Here is a 19,620-nt window from a genome sequence, read left to right on the forward strand (position 1 = left end):
TAGAATCTAATTTTGTGGGAAACAGTGCTAGACAGCATCCCTCCCCCACCTAAAAGCCTGCTCTAGTTCACAGGGAGCTTAAACCATCTCAGGGATTTAACAGACCTCAGCCTCATTCTGACAGTGATGTCAGTAACAAAGGACACACAAATCTAACTGACACTTACATTAACTTTAACATCACAAGGCCACACACCTGTATGATTTCAGATCATTGCTGTGCTATTGCTATACACAAGACCACTTACTACCAGGTCGATATTAGAAATGGACAATTAGTTTTACAAAAGAGAAAGAAAGTGAGCACACAAGTCCAAACAGACAAACTTTATTTGGTGTTTATTTCCTTGTGGTTACTTGATAAATTAAGAATAATAGCAAAGACAACTTCCAGTAGCAGTAGAGACATGGAAGACAATGGCTGAGCCTCTCACAGCTGTGTGAGGTATTAACCCTGCTCCAACCCGCCTTGAACCAGTTCAGTCAATGAGAGGGAGTGTGCCTGAATCCTGATGACACTGACATATTTATTTTCTGGCAATAGAGATCAACAAATTTCAAAGTAGACTATGAACACGGTCGCAGTCTTCAGCAAATGTATAATTTCCTGTTATCCCAGAAAAGATTTTACTGGGCAAGCACACTTAATATAGACAGAACTGTGCTTCACAATTAAAGCAGGAGCGTCCACCACAGTTTCTAATAGGCTTGGGCGAATATGGAATATTGAGATATTTCCTGCCAAATGCAATATCTTTCATACTGAAATGTATTACTTATTTTACAGCTTAGCACAGTCTGCCCTGCTGCAGAGTCTGACCCTCATTTCACTGTTTTGCTTACTGTACATTGTACCTTGACATGTGACAAATACAATTTTGAACTGCTGTTTAGTGGCAGCACCACTTATACGTTAACAAGAAATACAATAATATAATTATATTATTTAAAAAATCTTGGACACTGACTTACATACTCAGCATGGACTTACTGTGTATGCACAGCTATTTAGTTTATATAAACTGTAAATATTGTGTGACTGCTTTTCTGACACTTCCTGTAAAGTCTTTTAAGTCACACTAAGTCACAACCTTTGTACACACATAAACATGAGTAAATGTTGATTTACTTTCATGTTTCATAATCTAGATCACCTGATGCCACCTGATGTGAATTTCAAACTTACAGTGACTCAGCAATTTTTTTTTTACAGCCATGTGACGACTATCAATTTAATGTAAAGATGAAAGTCTATCATGAGGAGCAGGTAGCTAAACAGCTGATGTTTAAAAGGGACAAATACATATTTGGTTCAACATAAAGTCGAACTGTAATTACAATAGAAATGACTGGCTTTAATTGAATATCTGAAAAAGAGACTAAATTAGCGTCAGAGCAGCACTACTACCGGCTCTCTGACGCCCTGAAATACAGCACTGCCACTGCTGATAGCACTCCCTTCTTGTATCAGTAGATAACAGCTCTCCTTCTCGTCACCCTGGCTTTCTGCTCTCTACCTCAAACACCCACACACTGATATCAGCCAGCAGTGCTGCCAGCTTCTAGTATATGGATGGCTGGTCATATAACTCTTACTTCCATCATCACCCTTCCAAAGTCCAATTATCCACTTTTACAGGCACAGAAAAAGAAAATGCAACACTACTCTCACCATTAACACCTCCCTGTTTGGAAATGACACAGAAAAATTGGCTCAGGAAATTAAAGCAAAAAAATTCTATGTTCTTCACAGAGAGAGACTGATACTGCCTGTGCACAAATACACAAATAACTCAAGAAATTGAAATAATCAAACTCCTCAATTCAGCGTTTCTCCCTCAAGATGTGCATTCAGCCACTGGAAGCCACTAACATAGCTACTGCATAAACAAGAGCTGGCTTCAAGGATCATATCGACCAGTTTTAAAAAGCAGCTGCTGATGAGAGGAGGTATTTGTCAGTGAAGTGAGTCATGCCATTTATCAGTGCAGCTGCAATGTCATGGCAGTACTTAGAGTGTAAGCCAATGAGACAACACTCAAACATGTTGCAGCAATTTAGGAAAGGCCAGTGTTTCCCTCATATACAATTACTGATGCCGCTGCAATGTCACAAAGTTGTAATAACATGACTCTGTAGAATCTGATTTAAACATTGTAGTTGGATAAAGTGGAAACATGTGGTGACACCTGGATGACCACCAGCTTACTATGCACGAGCACCACCCAGGTACAACAAAACCCTTCACCATTGGAGTGGCCATTGGGTGTAGTTGGAAAAATCCTGGTGGGTCAGTGAGCTGTCAAAACATCCACAAAGTTTTACCCGCATTGAAATACATCCACTGAAACAGATCCTGTTGGGAGACACATTAAGCTCCAATTTCATAATGTCTTTGATGCTTTTAATAGTTTGACGTTATTGTAAATAATAATAATTTAACACATATACTGTTCATTCAAGGGACCTGACCTACTAATTGCTTAGCAAGGTCAGAGGAGGTTCATCTGAACAGGAGACTAAATCTCACATGTCCTCGACAGACCTGGTTATCGATGAAGTCACGTGTTATTAACAAGGGTGGACATATAGAAGATGACCCTAAATTCTGTTAAACACAGAACTTTATTAAATAAATAGATAAAGAGGAGCTTGTTAGCAAAGTACAGAATGTGTACACGGCACATGGGTGTTACCATGAAGACAGGTACACCCTGACATTAGAAAACAGCATCTCTCCAGCAGATTAACAGACTTCACTGACCTTCTTTAAGTTCTCTGTTACAATCAAAGTTTCACAGAGGAGTTGGATGAAGTTATTCACTAAGCAACTCCCAGTTACTATGGTGAACCATCTGTTATGAACAGGGGTCACACTGACGCCATACTGGGAGAATAGAAGCTAATAGAATTAGCAGGAAATGGGTGAGTCTCGTGAGACTAGGCGAGTCTATTTCCCTCAGAGAGGAGAGAGGATGAGGATGATGATATAACAACAACGTGTCTTTTCCTTTTCCTCAAACTCAGCTGAGCATCTGAGGAATTCACAACTAGTGATATAAAAATCAGGAATTTAAAGCAACCATAGTTACTAAGCAATCCTTTATAGCCTTAACCACCCTACTGCAAGTGCTAACAAACATAAAATCCATATCAGAAATTTAATTCAAATAGAATCTACAGTAAAAAAGCACTAATAAGAGCAGAAAGCTATCTATTAAGGTTTGTTGAGTCAACAAGGCCTCATGTCCAGAAAAAAAACAGTCTTTCATTGCTCTAGTCAGGCTCATAACAAGCAAACAGCAAGTAATATGCAGTAACTAATCTCAATGTTTTCTGAAGGTATTTATCAAAGGTACCTAAGCCTATTTCATTTTAAGATAAGACCACACTTCATTTTCATGCAAAGACCATCACATCAACAAAAGGCATGCAGTAAAATTCAACTCTATTATTCCATACTGAGAGTATGAAATGATTCCTTGCAGGATATCAACAGAAACAGACAAACGCATGCACAATTCAGATCATCAGCCACTTACCAAATCCTTGTGACATTCAACTTAAATCAAACATTACAGTTTTTTACAGACAGATCTAAGCTGTGTATGATAGGAAGAAATAGTGCAAAGCCAAACCACACACATGAGATATTTCTAGTCTGGAGCTTCAGGTTCTCTTGTATTATGGCTGATCAGATGGCTACATCTGTAGCGAAGTCATAGTTTGCAGCAGTGTGTACTTCTCTAGTACACTCCTCCACAATCTGACTGTGCTTGAGGAAGCAAAGTCTCATCTACAGCACCACAGACAGACGCATTGCACCTGCAGTGACTACGCTGTACAAAAGAGCAAGCCAAGATGTAGCCCAGCCCATGCGTCTACGCTCCGCACCACCCACCCCTCCCTCTAGCTCTCTCACATCCCTTTACTCAGCAAAACAACTGGCCTTCAATTCTCTCGAATCTTCTCTCCTGCACAAACTAAAACACACAATACAACATGCAAAAAACACAAAGGCACACAGTAGTGACACAAATGTGACTGTTACCTTGAGCTTGGGTTTAGTAAAGGTTGACATGTTGTGTGTCTGTGCAGGCTGGCTACAGGACATATTATTGATCGCAGTGAGAATAACAGGATGCTTTCACAGGAAGTTCATCATGATAATGTTTCAGCAATCAATGCAATGAAGAACCACTCTACATTTAGGACAGAAGGACTACACACAGAGGCTCACGGTGTGTGGAAAGTAGTTCATGCCAGAAAGAAAATGACAATGAGTTAGCAGGCTGCACTATATCTGCAGGCCTCATACCAAATCTGACAGCCTGGAGACAAGGAGGCCTATTTTCTATTTGGGTCATGGTCACACCAGTTACAATGAAAAATTGTGGAAAATTCGTAGGTTGCATAGGTGGACATGGAAGTTTTGAGAAAAGAAATGGCATACAGCGAGATCTATACAGCTGTGATCAAATATATAAGTTATCAGTATCACTCAACAGTACAAAAGAAAAAGGTTGATTACAGATGACACAACTCCAGGAGACATCTAACACCACAATCATGTATGTAATGCACTGGACTAAATTTGTCAGGTCTAAACACCTGAAACCACAGTGAACTGATGTACAGTTCCTACTGCCTAAGTCTAGCTATTCACCCGAATAATGGAACATATATTCAAGTGGTGACTGTAATACAATTAAAATGAGGCGGTGCAGAGGGAGATTAATTTGTTCTGGGAATATCTGGTATGTATTTTAGGTGGTACAACTGTCCCATTTTGCCTCAAAGTTTCTGTATCACAGAAACATCAATTCATACTCCAGTATTCACCAAATGCCATCTGCATTACGAGCAATGGTTGACAGCATAGGCAAAGAACTTACTGCCTGCAGCTCTCCTGCTTGAGGCTCTAATGGATGAACAAACAGCTTTCTTTTGCCAAACAATATTATCGTATATTATCAAATTAATTATTACAAAATTTAAGCCTAATTGCCAGTAAAAACTTCTGTTTAAACACTGAACTTAGAAACGGCTCATTAATTAATATCTGAGTCAATTCACTCTCCAATTCCCTGTTTCTGCCGTTTTACATATGACTGGCCAAGAGCTTCTGTAATTTGAGGTGAGTATAATGGTCGAATAAAATGCAAGTCTTATACAGCAGTGCAACACTAATCAGTATAGGGGAGCCATGTTGGTGGATGGAGAGACCTATACTCATATCTTAAATCCACTGTTTTCATTCACTGTCAAAAGATATAACTGCTGCAAAAGCATCTGCTGAGACCCTGGACTACAAAATATGTGGTTGGCATGTGAAGCACTTGCCACCACCCTGCCAAATCCATGTTAGGACAGTCAGTAGCAGAGGTGTGAGACAGGGCCTTCACCTTATCAGAAGTCTGCTTTTACTGTCCTCAACCGTCTTTATGCAAACTACTTTATCGTCCTTTGAACTGTAAAGTGTCAGGCTTGGTTGAACATACCCTGGTTCTTTTCATGGGCTTGAACCACTCCTTAAAAACAAGTAAGGACAACTGGTGACATTAAATTTGACTAATTGATCGTGCATTCGAGAACATTCTTCCACCACAATACTCGTGTAAATTATTAACGGTAACAGTGTCCTCGTTTTAATTAAATGCAGGGTAATAGGAGGACGAACAGCTGGGGCCATATGTCCAAAGGTATTCAACTGCACTGGGCGGCTCCCTCTCGGCCATGGCCGACAAAAACTAATGTAAATATCTGCTTAACTTTGTTAGTTTTTATCTGTATTATATGGACACTAGTTTCAATTATTTAAAACACATCGTGTGCAAACGTCGAAATTAGGACTGTGTCAACATATAGATTAAATCAAATTTGATAACGTTTCTGCTAATTTAAACTGACGCTAGCAAACAGCAGCTCCGGACAACCCCGCTAACGTGAAAATTTAACTTAACAAGCGATATTACAACGTTAGCTACACTTTACAGGCGGGTATCATCACCCTTAGCTGACGTTTATGTCGACTTATGAATGTTTAAATCAACCATTTTGTTTGAATGCAACGCAGATTAATAGGTGTCGACGCAAGGTAATGTCAGCTGGTGGCTAATGTTAACATTTAGATTTTATCTGACCCCAAGACGTTTCAGGGGCAAACTGTTAACTATTGTCTGCTGTTATCTGCATGCACGTTAGCTACAGTACTGTAAATATGGTTCAACAATAGGAGTGGCTGCAGTTACGTTAAGCTAACGTTAAGCTAGCAGGGCACACAAACTGAACGAACAGGGCAGCAAGGAAAACACCGTCTACAGAGTGACGCTAGTCTCTTTTAAAATGACAAACTCAAAACAGATATAAGTGTTTTTCGTACCTTGGTGTGTTTTCTAAGAGCTAACGGAGAGGTGGTTATCCAGGCGGATCGACGACGAAGGATGAGGTCTCTTTCTGGGATGGCTGATTTTTTATTTTTTTTTTCGAATGTGACGTAATCTCTGCAGCTCTACGAAAAGAACCGATAAATACCGGAACGACCCGAAACTGTGAGCGAACTTAAAAAAACACTATTTTATTTTATTTTTTGACCATCTATATAGATAATAGAAGTCTCACGGAACAGAAAACATATTAATACAGATAACTAGACATCAAGGAGTCAAGGGGAATGAATCACTGAACAAATCAATGGTTTTTGCTGTATTATTTTAGTAATTTTAATGTACTGTTTGGTTTCATTTTCAAATTCTAAAAATAAAGGTTTAGAATGGTTAAATTTTAATTTTTGGATATTAATTTGATGTGATTTTCACTAAAATAATCACCATAATAATTACATATGATTCTTTAAGTTTATTATCATTGTTATTGAAGATACCAAACAGTACATTTTCCCAGTAGAGAGAAAAGTCAATGTTGTCAACATCTTTCCAGCCACAACATGTGTAGCACTGTTTCTGGGTGTATTTCACATATTTGCGTGGAAGATTCCAGACATTTGTCCAGGTCACGTAATCAACAATTCTAGTCCAATAGGAAACAACATAGTAATATGTCATTGAAACAATGAACATTCTGTGAGCGAGCATGTTCTACACAAAACTTGTTTATTTGTTGCTTCAGTTCATTCTACACATATGACCGTGTTCCTGTGTGTTTAGCAGTAATAATTAAGTACAGTTTTTAGTACATTCAAATCAAAAGCATCCTTGTTTCCACTCCATTCCTGACTGCACAGAAACACTACATACTCTGTAAGACAAACAGTTGCTGCTCAGGCACATTATTATCATGTGCTCTGTCCCTGTAGGCTGATGCAGAATGCACTGTAGCTGCACCAGTAAATTAACTAACCATTAACACTGAGAAGTAAAGACTCTGTTCAACCACGAATAAAAAGCATTTCAGCTCTTACATTATGTCTCCATTAATCATCAGTGTTATCCGAGAGACTTCCCTCAGCAGTCTTTCTATCAGCTGACTACCAGAGGAGATCATCTGTGCTTGGGTTACATGGTGGTAGAAATATTCATCTTTCATAGCCATTTTCTAATGTAAACTAAAAACGTACATGTTCCCAAGTCTGATCACACCTCTGCACAGTACATATGTATCCTCTGAAATGATAATACAGTAGTAAAAGGGGCTTGTTGGGATCTTGTAGGCTGGTCTACTTACATTTAATGTGACAGAAATACACTATTGTGATAAGGCTGTAAGTAATGGAACAGCTACTGTGAGACAATATGACTTCAGTGTGAATTTCTGATTGACAGGTAATTTGGATGACAAATACAGACCCAGCCACTAATTGTATGTCAGTGGACTGACACAAAAAAGTTTTGTCTTGATTCCTGTTTACAACACAAATGCACAAATAAGAATTGAAAAAAAACCCAAAAACTACACATACACAATCATTTTCAGTTGTTTGTTTGTTGTTTTAGTTATCCACATTAGATACTGTTAATGATTCAGTTATTAAATACACTATGAAACAGTTAAAAAACTATTGATTCGACTGACAGTGTGTGTGAGGATATAAAAACAAAATCACACTGTCTTGCAGCAGCCAGAGGACAGCGGCAGCACCAGTGTTTCCAGCTCCGTATAGAGCAGACACACATTTAAACACATCATGTGTCATGGCTGGCTGTTATATAGATGTGAAAAATAAATCAATTGTTTGAGTATATTACAATACAAATACAATATACAGTATAACTCTGTTTTATTCTTGTATATATTACCTTTTGTCATCACTAGGTGAGGTCAAAGAAAATGTGCAATTTCCATTGTTTTTGGCCTGAAAAATAAAAACTTCACTTCAATGTCCAGTAACGCACTTCCGAAGACCACCTTCACTCTGAAATGCTACAAGGCACTGCACAAAACTAACTGGTGAAAAAAAATTAGCTTCAGTAAAAATGAGAATATTTGGTGTCAGATGTTTGGTCTCGAAGATCCAACAAGAAACTCTGATCAAATCATAGAAAATATTGTCAGCTTTGCATAGAAAAAAATCCCAGATGGGAATTTCTGTTGTATATTTTTTTCAGTATTAAAATTTGAGGTGAGATGCTGACTGCAGACACTTTATTATGTTTGCACATTCAGCATTGCACATCCTTTACCACCCTGTTAATCTATGTTAATAATGTCAATGTCATTATTTGCTTTAAGCTTGATAACTTGTGAACTTGTAACTTCTTGTCTAACCTATTATCAGGGTAGAAATGGATTCAGTGGATTAACGTATCTGGTAAAATAAGTCTCGTGGACAGGACCATATAGTTTTCAAGATCTTCAATAAATGCCTTGTCTCATCTTCATTTAAAGTCCCTATGAGGCCTCTGAGTCTTCTGATACTTTTGTTTCTGGGTTAAATCCAACATCCACATCCTTGGTGCTGCTATTTACTGTACATCAAATATGTTTTGTAAAAATCTTAACAGGAACAAGTCTTATGTTGTAAAAGCCCCACAGATGCTTTTGTTGACTTGTTCACTTTGTTATAAAACAAGAAACTGACTGACACCGTTGTCCTCATGGCCTCCAGCTCCTGTTAGCAAATCTAAAGCCGCACTACTCTTCTGGACACTGTAAGTATAAAACACTTCTGCTGGATGGGCTGTCAGATGGGTGAGGGGGCCCGCAAAGAGCTGCTGAGGGCCAAATCTCCAAAGACATTGGTGTAGGAAGCTTTGAGGAACTGGACATAGTTCTGCAGGCTTCGGTTGGTGCTGTCCGACTGCTCCAGCCGATCCTTCACGTCCTGCAGTCGGCTCTGATATCGTCGCTCCACCTGAGTATCACAAATACACACCTTCAGACCTGCTGACACTTCATACACACAGAAGTAAACTGTGAATGGAGGCCTTTACCTCCTCTTTGTTGCGTTTCAGTTGGTTGATTTCTGAGGTGGTCCTGCTGAGTTGGGTCTCTAAGTCCAGGATCTTGGCCTGGGTGGAGCGTTGTTTGGTGGCAGCTCGTTCTCTGGTCTCTGACATCTGGAGATGAATATAACACACTGAACTTAATTAATGAGTCACAGTGGTTGAAAAACAGTACACAATTGATATATTCCTAACAATATGAAGTCTAGATGTGCATACACTCTTATAATTAACTACACACATCCGAATACACGCAGGCTGCAGAGGCCCCTGGGAGTAACACTGAGGTTTAACACTGAAGTTTAAGCACGTGTTCAGATGCATTACATTAAAAAACAACAGGCTGTTTCCAGACAACCCACTGCTTTTGCAAAAGAGCACCTGTGTCTGCAGAGGTCTCACTGACACGAGGAGTCCATGTTTTCTGATGCAGCACTAATGTGGATCTGCCACTGCCTTCTTAAACACACTCTTTGTATGACCAGTGTTTAGCAGCATCAAGGTTCAGACCTGTTGGCGTGCGTCATCCAGAGCCTCCTCCAGCTTCCGGCTCAGCTGGGAACACTCCCTGGTCTTCTCCTCCAGACGGAGCTGGTTGCTGTGGATAGTGTCTTCCCGTTTGGCGATGACCGCCAGCAGGTCACTGTTCTGACTGACGGCCTCCTCCAGCTTCCTGCCCGACGACAGAAGACAGAAAAAAGAAAAAAAAAAAGAAAATACTCACAACACAACCAAATACACAAAGGTGCCACAAACATAAAACATTGATGAGCCCGGCTGGGTTATACATTATACATGTATTATAATACATGTGTTATACATGTAGTGGGGCAGGTGGAGACTGCTGCTTCCAGCAGAGAAGAAAAAGCCTTCTAGCAATTAAGGCACTTAGAGGGCTGTGAGAGATTGTGTATTTGTATAACCACCAAAGATTCTGGTCCGGAACTAAGCAGGGTCAGGCCAAGAACAAAACACATGTATATGATCTGCAGGTTGGTCTTTGCATCGGGGACAAGCTGGGTCTGCAGTAGGACAGCTGATGTTAGGTTGCACCAGAGAGCAGGTGTGTAACAGTGTAACAGTGGCCTCCCAGCAGTCGTTACCTCATGCCTCTCTGAGCTGAGTTTCCTACTTCGACCCAACTTAGACAGCAGCATTTTCTCTGACGTCAATAAAACATCCATCAAACCACTCCAGCTCTTTCTCAGAATGCACACTCGTTAGTCAGCAGTTTTGCTCATATGTGAGACAAGTACAGCAGCAGCCATCTTGTTCCAAGTGACAGCTACCCATAATCCAAAGCTCCAGAGGAACTATAGTGTGAACAGAAAGAGGACTGAGGCTCCATCTGAGCTGAAGTGGACCATAAAGAGAGTCCTCTATGAAATCAACTCACAGTGTGAACACAAAAAGAACAGAGTCCCTTTTGTGTTGGTCCCCTGTAAGAGAACTGAATGTGGTTCGTTTCAAAAGGACTTGATGTGAAAACAGCCTGAGAAATGAAGGAGAAAGATGCTCAGTTTCACTCAGAACTTGCCTGAGAATCATCACATTTTTATTTTTCCTCAGTGATCAACTGATGTACATCTATGGCTACGCAGCAAACAGGAACAGCTAAAGACTAATCTGACACACTTTTAATGACAAATGGGCGCAATGTGAGACGAACCTCTGGACAAAGTGTCTAGGGCGAGAGAGTAAATCAGAGGATGTGACTGACCTTTCCAGACTCTCCACCCGCTGCTGAAGCTGTCTGTTCCCCTCCAGCAGCACCTTGTTCTTCTGTCTGAACAGCTCCATTTGGCTGCCCTGGGTCTCCACCTGACAGCACATGACACAAGCACTTGACTGACTTGGACTTATTTTGTGATGCTGACTTGAACTGGGTGAACAGGACTGTTAGGACCTTCATGCGCAGATCAGCCAGGGTTGTACTGAGCTCCACACTGCGTCTCTCCTGGCTGCGCTCCCTGTCCTGGACATCCTGCAGCTGGAGTTCAGACTGTCGTAGGGCTTCAGGAAGAGGCTCCAGCTCAGCCAGATGCCCCAGCATCTCCCTGCGTACCTCCTCTATCTCCTGCTCCAGCTTTGCCTGCACAGCCTGGGCCTCTCGCTCCGCCTGGGCCAGACGAGCACCATACTCATCTGCCTCAGCCCGCGTTTTTCCCACCTGGACAGATGGAAAAACTTTGTTCAGACTTTCCTGGTCATTACCATGGTCCTGTACAGGGCCATACTCTACGCTTCAGATACCTGGATCTTGTAGCTGTCCAGCAGACTTTCATATTGCTTGATGGAAGCTCTGACCTGCTGAAGCTCTGACTGAGACATGGCCAGCTTCTCCTCCACTGCAGATGCTGTGGCCTGACAGGAGCACACAGGTTTACATAATGTGTCATCAGACATTACTGTAATTAAATGGAAAGTCCATCCTCCTAATCTACTGTAAGTCAACGTAGGTCTTTTAGAGTGAAAACAGGAAGGACTCTAAGCTGGGGCACATTCTGATTAATGTTCAGTAAACGTGTCCTGTTGGTTTCACCTTGAGGGACTGGTTCTCCAGTCTGGCAGCAGTGCTCTCTGTGGTCAGTCCATGCAGGTGATCCAGCAGGGCCTCTCTCTCCAGTCTGCCTTTATCCTCTGTGCTCTGCAGCTGCTCCATCAGCTCTGCTACACGGCTGTATGGCAGAGCACATGTCATATTTTCATTGATACTGACAGAACGTTCAACCACAACCAGCTGTAGCTTTTCACTGGTAGATACGTTTTTAGAATGAAGCCACAATTTGGTCTCACTGCTTCCCAAAGAGTCAAATTCTAGTTGCAGTTGAGATGTTAGTTCCATGCTTCATAGGTTATTAGCAACACTTCCTGTCAGTCAGATTGCTCTATGGATGACTGAAGGTACTGGGTGAATAAAAGCCACTCCACAGAACCTCTCATTAAAGAACATGTCCAACATTTGCCCCCCAGCTGTGAGCAGCTCTGAAACTGGACCTGACATCATTTCCCATTCATTTCTAATAGAAGAGAGTGAAACATTCACTTCCTGTTATGAATTAACCTGCCTCCTCTGCTTCGCTCCACAGTTCAGGCTGATTGAACTTGGACATGTAAAGTCACAGGCTCTCCAATGACCAGACAGCATGAGAGCGGGGGCGGGGCTTACTTGTCATGGAAACAGGAAACATTGTTTGTTTATTGTTTTATAAGTGCAGCAGAGAAGAAGAGATGCTGATTGGTTGTAGGAAAGTGACAGAGGTAAATAAGAGCGCAAAATGTCTGTGGACAACTGTTGTTAGCCTGCGAGCTTTGCTACTTCCTGCCATTTATGTTTACCAACCTATCCACAGTATTTCCTGTCCCCTTCTGCTTTCTGGTAAATGTCACCATAGGAATTTGGTCTGACTGCAGCTCAGGACAACTGTTAGTGCTCTGATTAGCATTAGGACAGACACGTTTACTTGTGTGTGTGTGTGTGTGTGTGTGTGCGTGTGGAGCTGTTGGAGATACCTGTTCAACAGTGACAGCTCGAGCTCCAGTTTACTCTTGTCTTTCACCTCTTGTTCATAACGACTTTCCCAGGTCTCAGCTGCTGACAGTGCGTCTGCTACCTGCTTCTCCTGGAAGAGGAAATAAAAACACATGGGTATTAACAAAAGGACCTAGTGAGGATGTTAACCTCAGCCTGTGTCTCTGACCAATAACTCTGGAGTTTTAGAGGAGCTGGTCCCCACCATGTCTATCAGCTGGACACTCAGCTGTCCTGCAGTGACCTCACTGCGCTCTGCTCGCTGTTTCTGGGCTCGTGTGGCTCGTTTCAGGGCCTCTCGGTCTGCGCTGGCCTCCTGCTTCAGGCTCGTCAGCTGCTCCATCAAATGCTCCATCTCTGCCTTCTGCTGATTGGCCGCTCGCTCCAGGTTCTGAATCAATGGGAAGGAGGAGGGATTACAGCTGGGTTCACTGTGTGTGCTTTCCAGGATCAGCAAGTTAGTGAGTTAGTGAGTTAGTTAGTCAGTTCGTGAGTCAGTGAGTTAGTGAGTTAGTCAGAGCAGATCCCCTGACAAACCTTGATCTGCACAGTGAGCCGGTTGTTCTCAGCCTCTTTGCTGCGGAGCTGTCCCTGTAAATGAGCTCTTGTTGACTCCAGAGTCTTGGACAAATCAGCTGTGCTCTTAGCGTTGTCCTGCAGAATCCCAAAAGCAGCAGAATCTACATCAGTAAAGACCTGTGTTCTCCCTGGTACAGTCAGCTCTGCTGTTAGACAGAGACATATTGCTGTGCTCTCCGTACCTTCTCAGTATCTAAGAGTCGGGAAAGTTGATTGACCTCTTTGTCTTTCTCTTGAAGTTTCACCACAAGATGCTGTCGAGGGAAAAATGAGACAAGCTTTATTTCTCTAAAACGTTGAGGCTCATTAAAATGAAACTAAGTAGACTTTACGGTCTTCTGTTCCACTCACAGCATTTTCTGCCTCTGTGTCTGCGAGTCTCTTCAGTAACGCTTCCTTCTGCTCTGACAGTCGCATCGACTCCATCTGTTCAAACACAGTGGACCAACAAAGATTTACTGTTTACTGCTGAGGAAACTACTTACAGTATATAATACCACTATATGCAGTGAGACAGTGTAAACTTGTCACAGGTATTTATATACTGTTACCATGGTAACTCTCTCTTTAATGTGGTAGTAATGGCTGAAAACCAATGAATTCAACTTTTGTATTTCTGCAGCATAATGAAGCATCTTGATTTGTCAGGTATTTAATTCACTCAACCAACCAAAACCACACATTAATCTCTTTTATGTATAAACATATATCAATGTCATGATATTAAATCACATGAGTAAGATTAAGTCCATGTGTCTTCTGGACTTTTACAACTGATCATGACAATTTAGCCTAAAATGTTTGAAGCCTGTAAATTAATAAACTCCTACAAGATTTAAAGCCTCTGACATGTGTTGTGTATCAGCAGATATAGACAGTAAACTGTGAAGGTGCGTCACACACAGTACCTGGGATCCATGTTGCTCTCTGAGGAGGTGCCGCAGCGTTCGGTTTGTGGCCTCAAATGTCTCCAGTTTCTGTAGCAACAGCTCCTTCTGACGGGCCAAGACCGAGGACTCAGAGCCAGACAGTCTCTGCAGAAGCAGACAGAGAAGAGCAGAGACACGGGTTCACCACAAACCGTTTCTGACAAGTCACTGAATTCTGCCGTCTATGTTCCTCTTTGCTCCAGAGAATGTCATCATGTCAGGAAACTATTACTCCCAGGTTTCTAGAGCATGTTGGATCTGACAGAGAACACAGTGAGCTAACACTCATACTCACACTGGCACTGCACAGTTTAGAAACTGACTCTCGCAGGGCTGAGACTTCCTTGGCAGCTGCTGTTCCGTCCACCTCAGCCTCCATCAGCTTCCTGAGCAGAGCATCTTTGTCAGGCTGCACACTGTCTCTGTCAAGTCTGCAATGACGAGGCATGGACAAGAGTTTTACCCATGATTCTCCTCTGCATCCCAGGTATAAACTCAATTCCAAAAAGGTGGCTAAAATAAAGCCAGTATGGCTCTGACTGTCAGCCCCCCGAGTCTGTCAGTGTTCTATCTCTCAGGTGTCTCAGAGCAGACAAGAATCCTCAGTGACACATTTTTGCCTCTAAAATGAGGACTGGGAATAAAAAAAAATAAATCAGAGCCACAGAGGTGTCAGAGCTACATGATGCAGGAATGCCTGACCACATAAACAAATGTGTCATGGTTAAAATATCTGTTACGGTGAAATCCTCTTTGGTGCAGGCTGCCTGAGACTTTGCAACCTTTGCCACCATTTAAACAGGTGATAATAAAAAGAGACACTGTGACAGTGTTTGGTGAAACGCCTGCCTGCTGTAGTCGCTCTCCTCCAGCATCTTCTCCATGGAATGTCGTAGTCGTGTGTTCTCCCGCTCAGTCTCCTCCAGCTCCTTGGTGACCTCAGCCAGCTCCTCCTCCTGCTCTGCAATCACCCGCTGGGAGACGCTCAGCCGCTCCGACTGACGCTCCAGGAGCTGCTCCCTTTTCTGCAGCTCCACCTGCACCCATGTAGTACAGATGTGCAAACACACATGTGGACAGACTCACAAAAGTTACATTACTGAGGCCATACAAACTCTAACATATCTGAAGTGCTCATCATCATCATATCAAGTCTGTGAGGGTGCTAGGCTGAGAGGGCACAACATAGATGGATCTCATTCTGCACCTTGACTCCATCAAGTGACCTCATCGTGTGTTCCAAGTCCCAAACTCAAACACAACTCGTGTGGTTTCTGAGTATGTTTGGGATTTGGCTAGGTTTTGCTCCCAACTCTAAAGCTATCACAGCACCACTGAGCCAGCTGCTGTTGGAACAGGTGAAATGGGTGTGGTAACAACAGATTTTCATGTGTAAAATCAGTGAAATGCTCCTTTAAAACTAGACATTGTGCATTTGATGCAAGACCAAAAACTTTACTAATAAATATATTAATAATGATTATGATAATAGCAGAAACAAACTGCCTGAAATCATGATCTCCCAACAAACCAGCATAAAGGTCTATAATAAAAATACAATGAAGATCTCAGCCCAACAGAGCCTGATATGTGAAGAGAAGTGACTCCAGATCTGATCAGTCCACAGTGGAAACTGAGAAGAAACTGACCTCATTCTTCAGGGAGCTGACCTCAGTCAGTAAGCTATCAATCTTCCTCTCATACTGGCTGATTCGTCCGTGGAGCCCTTCCTCTTCCTCTAACGTGAGGTCAGCCAATTGCAATGCAGAGTGGGAACGTTCAGGTTCTGGTTCAGGGAGCGGTGGTGTGATCTCAAGGCGGTGCATCGGACCCTTGGTGCAAATTACACTTTGAGTAACACTACATCTTTGACTGACTGAGCACTTTCACAAAGCTGAGGTGTGATTTTCCTTGAAGTTCTGTTACCTCCCACTTGTACGAGGCGTCCCGTGCAGAGGCCTTTCCTGGTGGAATCCATGGCACTCGAGTTTTGACCTTGGCTGTAGGACGGAGGTTTCCTTTCTCCACCTTGGTCTTCCCCTGTAAAACATAATGTGTGCAGAAGCATGTCACTGGAAACTGTCAGGACTTCCCATGCTGCAAAATAACTACACACTCATGATGTCACTATGACAGACCATCAAAATATAAGTAAAGCCCATCTCTAACCTGAGGTGTTCTGGCAAGACTTGTCCTGTGGCTCTTTACGTGCACATGGACCGGTGTGGTGTCGTTGACATGCACATGAATCGGAGGGGAACTTGAGCGGGTTCTCATTGCTTTCCTCTGTGAAACAGTGGGTGATGAGTCTCTCCAACCAGTTTACATATCACATCACAAAGTACAACATGTTCATAACTGTGGGTATATCTGCAAGATGATTGTGTAATTACTATAATGTCAAACAGGGAAAATGCTAGTAAATATTTTTTAGGGGATTTTTGAGTTAGTGATTTTTATCAGGCTATTTTGGACCGTTTTCATCTCATTGCAGTGGAATATTGTGGAATATATTCATTAAAAACTATATTTAGAAGCGAACACAAGTTAATCCCATTTACAATAACACAATACAAGTTCAACAACGTTGCTAAAATCAACACAAATAATCACAGCTATGAATTCCAAGCTAAAACACACGCAATGGTAACATTTTCAGATGGTTATGGAGGGTGTGTCAGTCTTAAAAATATAATCAAAGGCAGAGGATCTTAGCAAGAAGGGTACATGAGCCTGACATTAGCCATAGCTTGTTAGCTAACCCAGACTGCTTCCTAACCAGCCTCCGTACAATTCACTGACAGGTTTTCCTTCTTACCATATAAAAAACCAGAATAAACTCGCCAAGACTTGAAGATATCTTTCATTTGAGGAACAGCGTTTGTTGATTGGTGAGAAAAATAAGTAGGTTCAGATAAAAAGCCTGTTGGAGCGGCAGCTTCCATAAACTTTAACAGGTAGCGACGCTATCTTCGCTCCGGTTGGTCAGTTTAAAGCACGTGAAATCTTTCTCCAATAGTGATTGGACCAGAGTTGACATCATTACGTTCCTTAGCAACGCACTAAACTCAAGAGGCTGTGGAGAGGCAGGCTCGTTAGAGATGAGCTGGGCCTGCGCAAAATCCGTGCATCCCGGACATGGATGTATGATAAGACCTTCTTCTTATCATACATCCATGATCCCGGACCGCTCAGCCCTTAATCTATAAACACAACTTCTCTCCACATAGATGCTTTATTTGGAACAATCAACACATCAAATATAAAAACAATATAAATATAAAAACAAATCTTAATTTTTTAATTCATGGTTTGATAATAACATAATTTTAGTTACCCAACTACTCAATGATAATGGAGATTTGTTAAATTACACTGAATTCCTTCTAACATATGGTATTCCTGTCACCCCAAAAGACTTTGCAGCTGTAATGGACGCTGTTCCTTCTGGTATCCTAACTCTATTAAGAGGTGCTGGAAAACCAGTCTGTCCTCCTTTAGATCCTATATTAACACCAGTGGGGCATATGTGTTTCTCTGTTAAAACTAAAAAAAGAAATTATCTCATCAGATCTCTGTTTCAAACTGATATCACTTCTACCCCATCTGCTGTTCAGTACTGGTCTGATATTGTTAATGATCTGAACTGGATCCATATGTGGAACCTCCCTTACAAATACTTCATTACAAATAAAGTGAGAGAAGTGTCTTACAAAGTAATTCATAGATATTACCCTGCCAAACATTATTTGTTGAAATTTAAGAAAGATTTATGTGTGAACTGTTCTCTGTGTGACTCTGAGCCTGAAACTGTGATACACCTGTTTTGGAGCTGTCACTCTCCTGCCACCCTCTGGAAAGAAGTAATGCGTTACATCACAGTGAAGATTGACTCTGATTTTTCTTTAGACTGGAACAGTATACTTTTTGGTGTCCATGATGTCAAAAGTAAGAAACAGAAAGAACTGTATGTCATAAACTTGATAATAATATTAGGGAAATATCACATACACAAAGCTAAATTTAGTCACTCTCAGCCATGCTTTGTGGCTGTCCAAAGGGAAACGGAACAATACATGCAAAGTATCTGTGACTTGGATAACAAGAAAGCTGTAAAGACATATAATTTGTGCTCTTTATTCTCTGTATTCATTTATTAGCCAACCCCCCTGGCTGTTGTTCAAATGTTTGTTTGAAGATATATTAATAATATCTGCCTTTGTATTGAATATGTTCTGTCAATAAAGTTTTATTGAAAAAAAAAAAAGATCCCGGACCGCTCCGCTTTCTGACCGACTTGCGACGTGCTGCGTTCAAGACGGCGGCGAACTCGGGAATAACAATTTCCCCTTAAATGGGAATATGTATTGACCTAAATACTAAAGGTGACAATAACTTTTATTTTTTGTTAAATTTCACATTTATAAGAGTAAGTTCTCAAATAATAAACTATTCTCTCCTGCTTTGATCATAGAAATTGAAAAAATATATATCCACCCTTTCCAGAGGTAAATAGAAAAGCAGTTAAGACATAAAATGCTTGTTAAACATGCACCTTAAATTTACCCCCTGGATATTTATATTTATTTTCAATTATTTATTTTTTCTTTTCTTTCCTATGGTATGATTATTCATTGTGAAACTCTGTATCTGTTTATAAGTTTGCTTATTCACATAAACTTAATAAACATAAATTTACTATGTTCATGCCTGTTCATATGCACAATGTTCTTGTGCTGTTTATATCTTAAAAAAGAAAAAAAATAGGAATTTTTAATGAGAAGAGAGATTATCACATCATCAAAGTAGATCATATGATATGAGATGAAACTGTGTGAATGACAGCAGAAAGTGATAAAATCCCATAACTAGAAAGAAACTCTAAATGATTTCCTGTTTTTAAAGTAGTGTTAAATACAAACTGTAAAAAAGTGCAGGAATTATTTCTCTGATGATGACCAAAGTATTCTGAAGATGTGATGCACATAAAGTTACAGGTAATGTCAGACTGTTTCTGCAGAGAGAAGTTAGTTTACGAACCTGTTCACCAAATTGCTCCTGGGAAAGGTTCATTTCTGATGTTTCATGTCAACAGAGCGACACCTAATGGTCAGAATGTAAAATATGAACAGAAAGGTTTGTATTTTAAAAATTAATTATCAGTCTCAGAGAAACCATG

At 41.1% G+C, this 19,620-nt stretch overlaps 2 protein-coding genes across 8 annotated transcripts in view; both read right to left on the reverse strand.

Annotated features, from left to right (window-relative positions):
- sptan1 (spectrin alpha, non-erythrocytic 1) overlaps positions 1-6,514 on the reverse strand; it is a 36,175-nt gene extending 29,661 nt beyond the window's left edge. For 6 of the 7 annotated variants that reach the window (XM_071466521.1, XM_071466520.1, XM_071466519.1 and 3 more), the window contains exon 1: positions 6,383-6,514. The gene's annotated coding sequence lies outside the window, so the exon portion shown is untranslated. Of the gene's footprint in view, positions 1-3,645; positions 3,787-6,382 lie in introns of those variants that run through there. The other variant, XM_071466515.1, reaches the window with a different exon arrangement.
- Positions 6,515-8,564: 2,050 nt separating this feature from the next.
- odf2a (outer dense fiber of sperm tails 2a) lies at positions 8,565-17,445 on the reverse strand. Its single transcript, XM_071466522.1, has 19 exons — positions 17,260-17,445; positions 16,611-16,727; positions 16,368-16,481; positions 16,091-16,273; positions 15,291-15,478; positions 14,737-14,872; positions 14,421-14,546; positions 13,864-13,938; positions 13,695-13,766; positions 13,471-13,587; positions 13,139-13,324; positions 12,915-13,024; positions 11,944-12,079; positions 11,655-11,765; positions 11,308-11,571; positions 11,122-11,222; positions 9,912-10,074; positions 9,390-9,515; positions 8,565-9,310 (listed from the first exon to the last, which is right to left on the reverse strand). Exons 1-19 carry the CDS (start codon positions 17,260-17,262, stop codon positions 9,140-9,142), a joined length of 2,499 nt encoding a protein of 832 aa, XP_071322623.1. The 5' UTR covers positions 17,263-17,445; the 3' UTR covers positions 8,565-9,139.
- Between the last annotated feature and the right edge of the window lie 2,175 nt (positions 17,446-19,620).

The sequence above is a fragment of the Trachinotus anak genome, unplaced genomic scaffold (genome assembly GCF_046630095.1).
Source record: "Trachinotus anak isolate AG129_WGS33_773 ecotype Australia unplaced genomic scaffold, CSIRO_AGI_Tana_v1 ptg000028l, whole genome shotgun sequence".
In the NCBI taxonomy this organism is placed as follows: domain Eukaryota; kingdom Metazoa; phylum Chordata; class Actinopteri; order Carangiformes; family Carangidae; genus Trachinotus; species Trachinotus anak.